At 32.2% G+C, this 14,328-nt stretch overlaps 1 protein-coding gene across 3 annotated transcripts in view; it reads right to left on the minus strand.

The window, feature by feature from the left end:
• LOC106457155 (protein numb-like) overlaps positions 1-14,328 on the minus strand; it is a 78,122-nt gene that overhangs the window by 23,985 nt on the left and 39,809 nt on the right. For all 3 annotated transcript variants that reach the window (XM_022382980.1, XM_022382982.1, XM_022382981.1), the window contains exons 2-3: positions 12,649-12,785; positions 4,375-4,446 (exon numbers count right to left, since the gene is read on the minus strand). In XM_022382980.1, coding sequence (XP_022238688.1) covers positions 4,375-4,446; positions 12,649-12,783 — 207 coding nt within the window. In that variant the 5' untranslated portion in view covers positions 12,784-12,785. The remainder of the gene's footprint in view (positions 1-4,374; positions 4,447-12,648; positions 12,786-14,328) is intronic.

The following is a 14,328-nucleotide window of genomic DNA, read 5'->3' on the forward strand; positions in this document are numbered from 1 at the left end:
CCCAACACACCCATATACTTACTTTAACGTATACTATTATAAAGTAAGTTTCTGTCACACTCCAATATTTCTTATTGAATTATTTTCAAACAACAGAAATAGAAGATTTCAATTTGCTGAATGTATTGGAGCTTGAAGCATTAGTATAAACACTTTTGAACATTTTGGCACCATTATCGTTCTTTGTCAGATTAAAATTCTGTTTGACCAGGCATGTAAGTTACCAATTTCTAGCTTAGTTAGAAAGCCAAATAAAATGTATTAGATTTAGGACATTCTTTTTTATTTTTGAGTCAAAATAGGGATTTATAGCTTGAGAAAACAATGTAGACACTATTCCCAGCCTAGTTTCTTTACTTTTGTTTAGAGTTCGTAGTTGTAGGCTTGATAATATAATCTTTGCATTTTGATTAAAATTATTTCTCTACTTTCTAATTCTTTCTCAATTTTTAATTATAATGCATATTAGTTTTTTTAATGAACAGCAATGGGCAAATATATTCCTAGAGTAAAACACAATTCCCACTAAGTGCATATAATATTTTACCAGTAGAACACAAGTGTTTTCAAATAAAACAAATGTCTCAAACATCACTTTAGACAAAGCTTTGTCTTTTAAAGTAATTATTTACTGAGCCACGTGGTTTTTTTGCCTGGGGTTTCATGTAAACACGTCAAGTACAAAGGCAGCTGCTCATAAGAACATTGCATCTATCACCACGTAAATCAACTTTCAATGAACAATAATCAGAAATGGACATTCATAGTGTTTCATATAGTATATCTGTCCAGATTTGGTGCAAAATACCCACCCGACTTTGCTGTAGACTTGTGAAACAATAATGTGAATAATAATAATATGAACAAATGGGCAAATTTTGATTTTTATCTAACAATCATGAAATCACATATTTTGCTTATTATCAATGTTTGGGTGGTCTCAAGTATTGAAAATGAAGGTTGAGTGTTGTTTCAAGAATAAGTCTGCTTTTTAAGGTGGTTTTTGCCCAAATGTTCTATTAAAGTTTTGAGCAAATTCCTGTAAAATCCCTATTACAAACCACTATTATGGATCATGATAATTGTGGCAATATTTCAGATTGTAAGTTGCATATTTAAATTAAGACAAAAATTATTTCTGAGACCATAGTATCAGACCAGGTTTTCAGACATAAGTACTAAATTTCTTGTTTTTTTATGTATATTTTTTATTTATTGTTATATAACTAAACTGTAAAAATTGGTAACTTATATTAGATAAAAAAAAAAATGAACAAAATCCTCTGTAGCCAACATGTTCAGCAGTACAAGGTATACTTGTGTTATTTGAGTATGCATGCTGATAATTTGATTGTTTTTTTTCTTTCAGAAAATTGCCTAGTGTAATAAAAGAGGGCTTGTATACAATTTTAAAGAAATAAAACTAAATGAAAAATCTATTAGTTGCATTATTTATTTTTACCTCCAAAGCTGCCTGTTGCAATGTACAATTATTCTAGAAATAAAAAAGGCAACTTAGATTTATTTCATTTGTGTTTCGTTACATGACTGAGACCAATACAGTTGGTGTTAGCATAGAGAAAATAACATTAGTTTAAAATGTTCTGGAGATTATGAAAATGAAGTCTGAAAACTGCAAGATAAAAAAAAAGAATTTTTATTCTTAACATAAAATTACCTTTCACCCAGACTGACTCAATAAAAGCTTCATAAATTCACAAATAAATCTTTGGTGGACAATAGCTTTGTAATGTTTAATATAAGCTTATCAAATTTCACAAAAATACATCAATACATTAAAGGAAATAATAGGTATAGTTTCATGATTATAAGGTCAATCAAAATGACCTATACTGTATACAGAGAGTTAACCTGCAATCACCTTAAATCCCCTGCTCTATACTGTTTTTCAAATGTTGTACCACTACATTTGTAAATCACTACACTTCAACCAAATTTCAACAAAAAGAATCACAGCTTTTAACCAATCTAGTTGAAAACCACAGGTATTGCCAAGGGCAAGGTGACTGGATATTGTTACAACAGCGAAAGTCATGCAATGCTAGGAGCATGCGTGCTGGAGTTTCTCGAAGTATCATGAATTTGCCCGCCAGCTTGAGTGTGATCTAGATGCCCTCTTTTTTAGTATATACAAATCTGGCAAAGAAAGCCAGTGGCAGATAGATAATTGAGTCAAGTGAACAGTAGGCACCGTAAATAAAGTGTGTGAATCACTGTGATTTATAGCGTGTGTTATAAAAGTTGTCAAGTTTAAAGCGATGAGAAAACGTATTGCCTGTGGAAATTCTGTGTATTACAAAGTTTGTATCGAGAACGAATAAACTAGTTTTAATCAAGAAGGGACTTGTATCGCTGAAGTTCCCCTGAAAGAATTTATACCAGAAATTAACAAACAAGCAGATACGCAACAATATGTATATTATTACCATAGATCTAAAGAATCCTCTGTAATTCAAACTCCTATTTGAATATTTATATAATGTGTGTGTGTGCGTGCATGCACATGCTGCATGTTCATTACGACATGGTATATCTTTTTTTTTTTTTTTTTTTTTTTTTATAAACGATTGAAAGTTTAATATCCTTGCATGTTTCCTAAGTTTAAAATAAGTACTCTTAAGTTATTTTTCAATTCACTGAAATTACAGAGGTATGAATTTCATTCTTATGCAAATGTAAAACTTATAAAATTTAGTGAATGGAATGAAAAAAATTTGCTATTTTCAATGTAATCATTAATACACAAGTAAAAAAACAACTTTTCAAAAAACGGAATAAATGCAGGGATGGCTAATGTCAATCATCCAAAAACAATGCAAACAAGGCAACGGAGATGGCATTTGCACTATCCCTACATAGTACAGGTACATAGTGTAGTAGAATGTTAACAGACAAAAACTGGATAAATTAAACTCAACTGTGATGGAATAGTTATACATGTTAATTCTTCCCTGTGCTATTTTGTAGGAATGATGCAACTGCCATCCCTACTATCTAGTTTGCATTGTTTTTGGAAGGATTGATATTAGTCATCATTACATTTACTTCCTTTTTTTTTAAATTTTTTTTTTACCTGTTTGCTTGTTGTTGTTTTTTAATGCAGTTTTTCAAAAGACACAGAAAGGTTGTATTTATAACCAAGTTTTAAATACAACGAAGTTCCAACTGTAATATTCATTGTTTATCTATTATTGGCTGGTAATTCCCATTTCTCTCTGTACTTAAGCTTTTTAAAGGAACATCAAATTTCTGTAAGGAATTTCAAGGAATAATGATAACACCATTTAAACTAGAATTATGATTTTATTTTAATTACTACTAGTTATTAATAATACTTATAAAAGTGGATACTCCATTTCAAACTGTCACCTCAGTGAAATTGGTTGACACCATTGTTTTCCTTTTTGAGCTATGTAATAAAAAAGAATCAGCAAAAAATAGAACAAGAAATTCAAACTTTTAAAGACATTCCCAGAACTTGTGACTCAGTCATTAAATATATATATATATTCTTATAAAAGGAAACTGTATAATATCGTAAATTTCTGATGACCTATTGAGAAGACATTTAAAATACCATTTCGATGAACAATCTAAACCATCCCTACATAGGTAGTACTACTGCCTGCCTGATATGATCACCTACACTGCTCATAGAATATATAGTGCACAAAACGATAAAAGTATTAATTTATAATTATTAGGGTTTAGTGTGTTTGCATATGTGGTCTACTATATTACTGTAACTGTTTGTACCACTGCTGAGATCCACGTTAAAACATCACAAGTAACATCTCAAATGTCAAATTTTTCAGGTACTTCTAACAACTGGAAATGAAACCAATAGAACCCTTCCAAATAAAAATATTTACTACAATTTATGTATTACAAATATCTCATCTTTGGTGTTTTCATTTAAGTTTCTAGCTCTGATTAGCAATGTAAAAGCTTACAGTCACTAAAGCCATTTCAAATTATAATACTACATGACCCCCCACCACCAAAAAAAAAAAGTTAAATATCCAAGCAATTTAAATTATCACAATAATTCCAAACTAGTATATCTAATTAATACTAATAAAATGTTCCTAAAAAAAAATACCTTTATTCTTTTAATCCAAGTATTTCAATAACACTGAACCTATATCAACTTTTGAATCAGAATCCTATGCAACTTTCTGTACATAGTAAGGATTTACCAATATTCCACTTATGAACAAAGATTGAACTAAAATTACATACAATGCACCATGCTTAATGAATACTATACTTTTCAGAACTACAGCAAATCTACCTATGTTTTGTACTGTTTTAATCATGCAGTAGTTTACAGAGTATGGGAAAAGTACTTACCCTAAGAACTTTCAGAGCTTCTTCACAAACTTGCATTCCTCTTGACTCAAACACTTCCACACATCCTAAATACTAAAACATGTCAAAATAAATTTTTCTTTTTCATAACACTTGTCAGGTAATATTTATATAATATGATATATTAAACACAATTAATATTATATTAAAATTATATTAAATCTTAATGTACACAAAAAGAAGGCAACAATATTTTTAACACATGTAGTAGTTTTCGCTGTTACTAGACCACCACAACCCGTTGGGTCTAACACTATTCAGAGGTTATGAAGAATTCAAGCTAATTTCAATATTGCACCGAAATGAAGGTTTATTTGAGATAATTTAATTAAATATTTCAATCCAACAGTGTTATTCAAAATTCAAGAAAAAATATTTGATTGTTGATTGGAGTAAAAGGAAAGACACCTTTGTCAAAAAAGTGGAGTAAGAAGTTTTGTAAAGAGCACGAACAATAGTGTGAATGATTTTTTTGACTGAGAAAATAAACAAACAATCTCAGAATTTTAGTAGTATATATATATAGATTCTTGAAGATTTTGTTTTTGTCATCTTACACCTTTTAATGAAGATTGGAACATTGACAGGGAAATAATATAATAGCCAATGCTCGGCGAGAGGTTTTTGTTTATAAAATTCTGTTGTTGTTCTCGACTTGATTTTCATTTTATTACCTCTATCTCCATAGTTACTATTTGCAAATAGTCAATAATATTGTAGGTCCATTTTATTGTTGTTAAATGGGCTACCAAATGTATTCTCACAATTTCATTAATGAAAATAAATGGTTTATAAAATTTTGATTTTCAAATACAGTTAAATAATTGAATCAGAAACAAAAGATTAATTTTTTTATTTTCTATTATAATTAAATAAATTAATATAAAAATACAAATCAAAACAAAAATTAAGTAAACGAAACAAAAATTATAGATCAATTCTTTTTTTATTTTACATTTTTGAACAATTAAATAAATCAGAATATATCTTGATCAATAAACAAACTAAACACAACAAATCAAATGTTTACTCTTCTGTCTTTCAGAGAAAAAGATTCAAGAACATCTGAAAATTCAATTGTTTGCAGAAGTTCATGTTCAAGTGACATCAGCAACAAATTATTCAATCTTTCTTGCAGCATACTTGTTTACTTTACATTTTTAATGAGCCTCAGTTTTGAGAAGGATTATTCGCTTCAGGAATTTGTTATCATGAGGGTTAAATAAATTCTCATTGCAATTTCTACATTCAGAAAAGTTGATATTAGGTCATACTTTAAAAGAATGGTGCAAAAATTTTGAATAGTCTTCATTTTGGACTTATTTATCTTCATTTGTTCAACTAGATCATAAAAATGATTTAACTTTGCATAAAGTGATGCTTCTAAATCTTTTGAGTATGCTTTTTGCAGCCTATTACAGGCCTTCTATTTGTCCTCCACCAACATATTTTCAATATCCATCAGGAATCCAAAATGATTATTTACATATGCATAGGTATCAATTCGTTTATTTAATATAACACACAGATTGTCAATTGGTGGTAGAAATATGTGAACTAAATTTTTTCTTAACAGACAATACAGCTTCAGTTATTTAGTTTTCATCAAAGGGATGTTTTCTCTTGATTTCTGATCCTGTAAAACTTTTGAATCTTTATAAGTAGCCTTATCTCGTGCCAAAACTATGAAAGATATTTTATTAATACCTTTAATTATCTTAAAGCTATTCCTAAATCTATAGTTTCTTTCTGGAGATCTTGGCTGGTTCTATCTATTTGTTTTAGTATTGGATTCCAAACATTATCGAGCAATGGAGAACGAATGGAATAACATATATAGGACAGGAGAGTGGAACACAGGAAGAAATTTGGTAAACTGAAAGGTGGAAACAAAGTCGCCCTGTAACTTGTAACAGAGGAAAGTGATAGGCCCCTGTCATAACACCAAGATAAATGAATGACAAATGAGGAAAAATAGGTCAAGAAGGATGGTAACTCAGGCATATATATATATACCAAGAGCAGTAAGTAGCCCCCCTTACCACCAATGATGGTCGAACTGGACAGGAAATCAAATAGGCAGCATGCCTGGAAAGTCCAGACTGTCTGCCATGGAAACAGACAAAAGCCACACATGAAGCTGAAGAGTGGGTAGGGAAGAATGATACACACCAAAGTGAGGCTGGGAAAGGAGAATGGGAGACAAAGTGAAAGGAATGGGTGGTGACACCAACATCTATCATAGAAGTGGAAACCACATCTAAACTAGCCAATACAATGGCACCAACAGAACTCGACAAAGAGTAGTCAGAACTATCAAAAGGACATGAGAAAGAAGCCAAATAGGAGGATAACCACATAGGTAAAAATTGGTCTAATTCAGATCAAGATCATCCACCACATCTGCCTGCAGATGAGAAACAGGTGACCGAAAATGGAGAAGTTACATGTTGAATGTGTCCAAATTGGGGACACTTCAATGAGCACACAACCCCCAGAAAAACAATAGGATCCAAAGACTACTCCATCAGTAGAATCTTGTTGGGTTTGGATAACCAATCCATAACCAGATTCAGGGCACCAAGAATATGACACACCAGCGAAGTAATTGGATGGCTATGGTCCCAATAAAGGAAATCTAAAGTTTGAAAACAAATTTCTCTTGACCAGGTGCCTCCTTGCCTGGTGATATAGGACACCACTGTCAATTTTGTTCAAGTGGATCATTACCACCTATTCCCAAACAGACAGAAAGAAGTGAAGGACAGCCTGCTGAAAACAGCAAGAAGCTCCAACATATTGATATGGAGAGTGGATTTGGTAAGAGTCCACTGTCCCAAAATTTCCTGACAGTCGAAGTATGTTCCCCAACTGGAAAGGTCAGCATCCATAAAAAGATGACAATCCAGAAAAGCAGAGTAAGAGGAACACCCGCAGTTGTACTAGTCAGATCCAGTCACCAGGCGAAGTCTATTAGTAATGGAGAGGGGAGGGTTAGAGGAGCCTCCAAGGGACAAAGCTCCATTCATCTATTAAAGCCCACATCCCCAAAGGAGATAGAACCTCTGGTGCAGTAGGAGAAGGTGAAGAGGAGATCTTGCAAACGAAATGTTCCATATCTCGCAATCTAAATGGAGGAGGTTAGGCCTGTCTGAGAAGAGAATTGAAAAACACACCATGATGAACCAAAAACTGGGTAGGTATGAGGAATGATTTCTCCACCTTGATGAGCCAACCAACCTTAGCAACTTCCTGATGAAGAAACTGTGTATGGAGAGCAGAATTAGCCAATTGTCTATGTAATGGTGGAAACAAAGGACCAGGAAATGAAGCAGTCAAGTGAATGACCGAACAACTTGGCAGAACACACAGGGAGCTGAGGCCAGGCCAAAATGGAAGCACCAAAAACTGAAAAACACAACTGAAAAAAAAAAATGAAGGAAATGTCAGTATGCCAGGGAGATAGGAATATGGAGATATGCATCTGACACATCAACCTTCATCATCCACAGACTTTGAATGAAAACCCAAAGGAGAGTGAAGTACAACTCCATGGTGAACTTGGTAATGATGAGAAAGTGTTCACAGATGATAAATCAATCACTGGGCACCAGTCTTGAGTCTGTTTGGGAATGACAAACAGACAAGAATAAAACCCTGTATAAGAAGGATCTACTCGTTCGATGGCACCCTTGAAAATTAAATCCTGAACTGCCTCCAACAAACGCTGGCATGAAAGTGGATCCCGTGGAAGGGGGAAGAAAATTGGATGGGGAGATGACAGAAAGTGGAGGGTCGGACCTATGAAAACAACCTTCAAAACCCATGAATCGACTGTAAACTACCTCCAAACATGGGCAAAGTGGAAAAGTCAGGACTCCACTAGCCCTGACCCGAGAACCAAGTCACCAATGCATAATATCCTGAAAATGACAACAGGAAACCAAATGATAGTCCATCGTAGATTGACAAGAAGTCAGGACTGGCAAAAGAAGGTGGGAGCAAGGCACCAAGATAGGAATAAGAGAGTAGGACAAATGATAAGCTAATGATAGGGTCCAAACCCTACAAAGGAATAAGAGATTCCAAATCTTGGGAATCCAAAATATGGGTAGTTTGGCATGATGAAAAGCAAAAGCATGATCATCAAATGTATGAGAGGACAAAGCATACAGACCCCCCCTTCCTGATCACAACTGTTTCCCAAAATGACTAGCATGAGCCCAAATATCCGGTGAAGCAAGAAAAAACATATATTTTAAATCAAAGATTCGTTCCCAAGGAGGGCAGGGGTAGAATCATAGGAAATAGGAGACTCAGACAAAATCAAACGAACCTGATTACCAAAGAGAGAAGGAGGATGCCTGGGCAAGTCTCCCGATATGACACGCAACTGAGAAACATATTCAGACAAACCAGGCACTGGTATGACAGGATATTCCTCAGGTGGTGTTGAATGTTGCATGAAATTAGACAGTTCTCTACTGATCATAGCTGTCACGTCATTGGCCAATAACTGTGGGACCAAAGATGTGGTTGGTAAATCTGCAGGTGCAGTAACAAAACAGTGGTAGTTGTAACTACTTGAAATTGCAAGTAAATACTTACAAAGTATAAACTGGAAGAAATTGAACAAAAAGTACTGAGAGAGAGAGAAAAAACACTAAATGAAAATATACCAAAAATTACGAGCGAAGACAAATACGTCTTGATAGTAAGATTGCCAATCGAGAAGTTATTAACAGGTGCATAATTAGAGAGGGTGTTAGTTGCAATAGGGGTAATGTCGCACTCCTATTCATAGAGGGTTGCTGTATGGTCATTTGCATGTAGATATACAGAAAGAAGTGGGAATTACAAGGCTAGTGGCGAGCAAAAACCTTCCGCGATAGAGAGCAACACTATTCGAGAAACCTTTTTGTGAGAGAGGTAAGATATATCAGAATTTTGCAAATTTCACAGCATAAAAGTTATAGGAAAGCTGGTTCAAATTGTATGATTTTTTTAAGCCCAAATTAAATACTATTTAGCAAGTTTGTTCTAAGTTTCAACAAATTTGGTTAAATATTTCTACTGTGAGAAGGGGAAAAAACATCAAGGGATATCAATGATCTCCTATCACCAATTAATTTGATAAGAAAAGAATCAACAAGCTGAGACATGATAGAAGTGGTGAAAAAGAAGCTAAAGAGGAAACTTGGGATTCTATTTAAAGACATTTTTTGTAGATTCTATTTCAAAATTTATGAATAAAAACATATTAAGTTATTCATCTACTGAATTTTGTGCAAGAATATTGAGAAAATAATGATGTGATGTAAATTGTTACTTTCTTATGGTAAGTCCAGAAACAAAAGTTAAAGGTGTATAATTTTTGTATTTTATATATTTTCTAGGGTCATAAAAGATATAAAAATAAATAATCTAAATTCCTTTAAGCATGGCTTTTAAAGAAATATCACTGGGTTCTAAAAGCATTTCTTATATTTTAAAACTGATTAAGATTTAAAACTACATTTAAGGCTCATTTAAACAGAATCACTTTTAATGAAGTTCAGTTGCTCTGATTACACAGGCCTAAGATGGTTTTATTGCCTTGAAATTTTTACATGTTCTACAGTAATTCCTGTAAGCTGAATCTTTAAATCATATCCATTTTTCTCCATCACAGATTTTTCACAAACATCATATGTACTTTTACATATGCAAATAATTTTCACTGAAATCAAGTCAAATTAATCAACAAAGTGCATTACGTGTATTTTGGGATAATACTTGGGTGGCCCAAGACAAATCATGAGCTCAGCAAATAGTTGAGGCAATGGACTAAAGGTAAGAAAAAAGTCTTTGCCTTTTGGAATTCCAATGGTGTGGGATGAGCCTAGAAACCACAGAGATGACTGCTATTTTTGCTCATGTAATACAAGGCTGCAACACTCAAAATAAAATGGACATTTCTTATCTGAACCTTCAATCTGCTATAAGACCTACTGCTCATGGACCTGATGTACCTGTACCTAACTCCACTAGAGACTCTTGATAAAGTTTCATTTGATTCTGAATCTGATGTCAATAGAAATGATGACAGGGATTGTTTTCAACCTGAAATGTCTGGTGAACCATAATTTTTCACATAAGGTGAACTTATTGATTTGAGGAGAGATTTAGGCCTTCCAGAGGATTCTTCGGAGATTGTGGGGTCCAGGCTTTGGGCTAAGAACTTACTTTTTTCACGGACATCATTTTACTTGTACAGAAATTATGAGAAAGAGTTTATACCATACTTTTCATAAGAAGGTTCACTGCTTTATTGCAACAATATTGCTGAATTAATACCAATTCTAGGAACTGCAGTCTATGAATCAAGTGAATGGCAACTGTTCATTGATACCTCCAAAAGAAGTCTAAAAGGTGTTCTCCTTCACAATGGTAACATATATGCATCTGTTCCTATTGCTTATTTGGTTCATTTGAAGGAAAAGTTTGAAAATCTCGAACTTCTTCTAAATAAGGTCAAATGCAAATAACATGATTGGCTACTTTGTAGAGACTTAAAAGTCCTTTGTATGTTGTTGGGTCAACAATCCAGTTATACAAAGTTTCCATGTTTTCTGTGTGAATGGGACAGCAGAGTAGGAAATCAGCATTGGATAAAGAAGCAATGGCCATGCAGAGTCAGCCTGATACCAGAATCAAAAAACACTGAACATGAAAGTTCTGTTGACCATGAAAGTCCTATAGCCTCCACTTCACAACAAACTGGGCTTGATAAAGCAGTTTGTAAAGGCTTTAGACAAAGATGGCGACTGTTTCAAGTATCTATGTGGGCAATTCCTAGCTCTTCCAGAAGCGAAACTTGAAGAAGGGATATTTGTTGGGCCTCAGATTGGGAAATTGATTTCAGAACAGTTCAAAATGACAATGAAGAAAGAGAAAAAAAGAAGCATGGATTACCTTTAAAGATGTTATTGACAAATGTTTAGGAAACAACAAGAACCCAAATTACAAAAATATTTTCAATAACATGCTTGATAAATTCAAAGAGTAAGGTTGTAATATGAGCTTGAAAGTTAATTTTTTTACAATCAAATATTTACTATTTCCATGAAAATCTCAGCGAAAAACAAGGGGAAAGGTTTCATCAGGGAAATGGAGAGGAGGTATCAGTAAAGGTGGAACATCAACGTGATGGCTGATTACTGCTGGTCATTGAAACTAGATGCTCCAGACGCAATACATAAAAGAAAGACCACAACACATAGTTTGAGACTAAAAAATGTAGATTTCACACACACACACAAATGGGGATGCACATTTGTTTGACATCAATGCTCTTCCCTTTTCTTCAGTTTGTTTGTATTTTTTGTTAACAAATATAATAAATAATGTTCATTGTGATAAATGACATAATAACTAGATCTAAGTAAGAGTTTTTTTCTTCCCAATTTTTAAAAATTTCTTATGTGATAGAAAAAATATATATATATTCTTTTCAATATCTGCATAGCTGAATTATGGAAAAACTCTGTTAATAAAACCCAAACAACTTTTATGAAGTTTAAATATGCAAGCCTGTGTTATTGGAATTTTCTTCAAATGTAGTATTTAAATATTTCTAAAACTTGTCAGTTAAAATAAAATAACTATTTTTCTCTATTCATAACAATGCATACACATATATGATTTTAAATATTTATATTTACACAATTCTCCAAAATAAAAAAAGAATTCCAATATATTAAAAATTAACTTTTAAAAAGTTATTTCTTTAAGTTAATATCTTAACTTTTTAAACCTATAATTTTTTTGCACATCCTACAGGAATTGTTTTGATTATGTCCTAATAATTATCATCCTATATTATAAAATGTCTAGTCTTTTTGTAAAAGGTGGATAATAACATAGTTTGGATTAGTTTTCAGCCAAAGAGACAAATGTTATCGAACACTGTTACCATCTGATGGGTAAATTAGGATTTACAGCTAGATATTAGCAGTATCCGCTCAGGTTTAAGGAGTTAATTTAATAATAACAATTTGTAATTTACTTCAATATTCTATTAATGTAAATACATGTAACACTTGGAAGCAAACTATACTCAGTTCAACTTTTTACAAGATTTTTTTTCCCTAGCAAATTCTTATTTTTAATGAGCAACTAATCTTAAAGTCAAATTTAAAGTAACCTAAAAACTGATTGTGAATTTTCATAGATACACCTGAAATAGTGTTACCTTTACTGAATAAATAAGCTTACTTTTACATAAAAGTTGCACGTGTTTGCTCTCACTGCAGCCTCGTCCGTCTGCCACTGGTGTGGTTTACTACACTCTGGAATATTATCTTTCTTTCGCCGCAAACTTTCTCGTAGACTTCGCCGCAAACGATTCATGACTATATAACAAATTAATAACTTTTAAATAAATTCAGATTTAGCATTTAAATAAATAAATAAATACCCAATCAATAATGTATTGTTGCAAAAAAAAACATTTAGAACAATTAATTCACAAAAATCCAGTTCACAGCCTAATCTGTCTTATTGCATGTAAACTTTATTTTCTAGTAATAATCAGGTTTCTACACCAGATTTTAATAAAACCCTTAAATAGTCTAGAAAACTAAGATATAAAATATATGAAATTTCAGCTTGCATAAGGTTGTAATTTATTATTAATACCAGATGTATGGCACGTACAAATAACCTGCCGTATAACAATTACTTGAGTGATGTAATTTACTTTTAACAAATGTTTCTTCGATAGAACTCTAATGTTCTGACATCATAAAGTCATGGTTATTTTCTTTAATTCAAGGTGGTATGTTCATCATGAAACAGGTTTAATAAAGAAAACTTGTTATTTGCAATGTAGATATAGTTTATATTCACTCGCCCAATTTGAGCTTAATTTTAAACTTATCATTGTATGATAACTTATCAAGTATGATGTGCAATCTTATATGCAATTTGAAAAACTAATTACTGGAGTTTTGCTAACTTGTTATAAGCAAGACATTTTTGTAATTTAATTTCACTAAAAATTAATTTATCCAAGATTAATATTTAGTAAGAAACTTACTTAACTAAATTATTAATTCAAAAATACAGTAACTGTTGCTGTTATTGTATTTTTGAATTAATTATTTAGTTTAGTAGGCTCCTCACTAAGCATTAATTTTTGCATGCAACATAAGCAAGAAAATGCTTTCTTTAATAATGTCTCTTGTTTTCGAGTTTCTTTACTTCACATCCACAGACTTGTAGCTAATGTCAGGCTAGGGTAATATTAGGCTTATTCTACAAATAGTTACTTGATAGAGTTAACCATAAGTCTACAATGCCACTTCTCCACAAAATCACAAATCAATATGGTAAAATGTAAAGACCTTTTTTGTAACTTAAAAAAAAAAAATCCTATTGAAAAAAGAAATAAAACAGTGGAGTTTATCACCTCGAAAGAAATTTCAAAGTAACTGTCTCGCACCAACATTCATTAAACTGAAATTGTTACTAATAATCAAGACAACAGGCCTAAACCTATATTTCAACAAATATTCAAGCTAGCAAGAATTTGTTCACCAAAAAATTTCAATCATAGTCAAATCCAAAAATATAATAATGTGACAAACTATTCAAACTTCAAAATCCTATTGTTCTCAACTTATCTGACATGCCCCTGAACGAACATCAAATTGCATGCCTTAATAATAATAATAATAATAATAAAAACACTCCAATTTTATTATACTGACATACAAAAAGGTTTTGAAGAACTAAGCAGGAAGATAATTTTAAAAGTGAATCAAGTTCAAAAGAAACCAAAATTCCAGTGATCTAGAACCTGAATTGTATAAACAAATTCAGACACCCAAGATAACAGTAACCCTCCTGTCAAGGTTATACAAATCAATAATGGATTCCATAAATAAATATATA

Source organism: Limulus polyphemus, unplaced genomic scaffold, assembly GCF_000517525.1.
Source record: "Limulus polyphemus unplaced genomic scaffold, Limulus_polyphemus-2.1.2 Scaffold297, whole genome shotgun sequence".
Classification (NCBI taxonomy): Eukaryota; Metazoa; Arthropoda; class Merostomata; order Xiphosura; family Limulidae; genus Limulus; species Limulus polyphemus.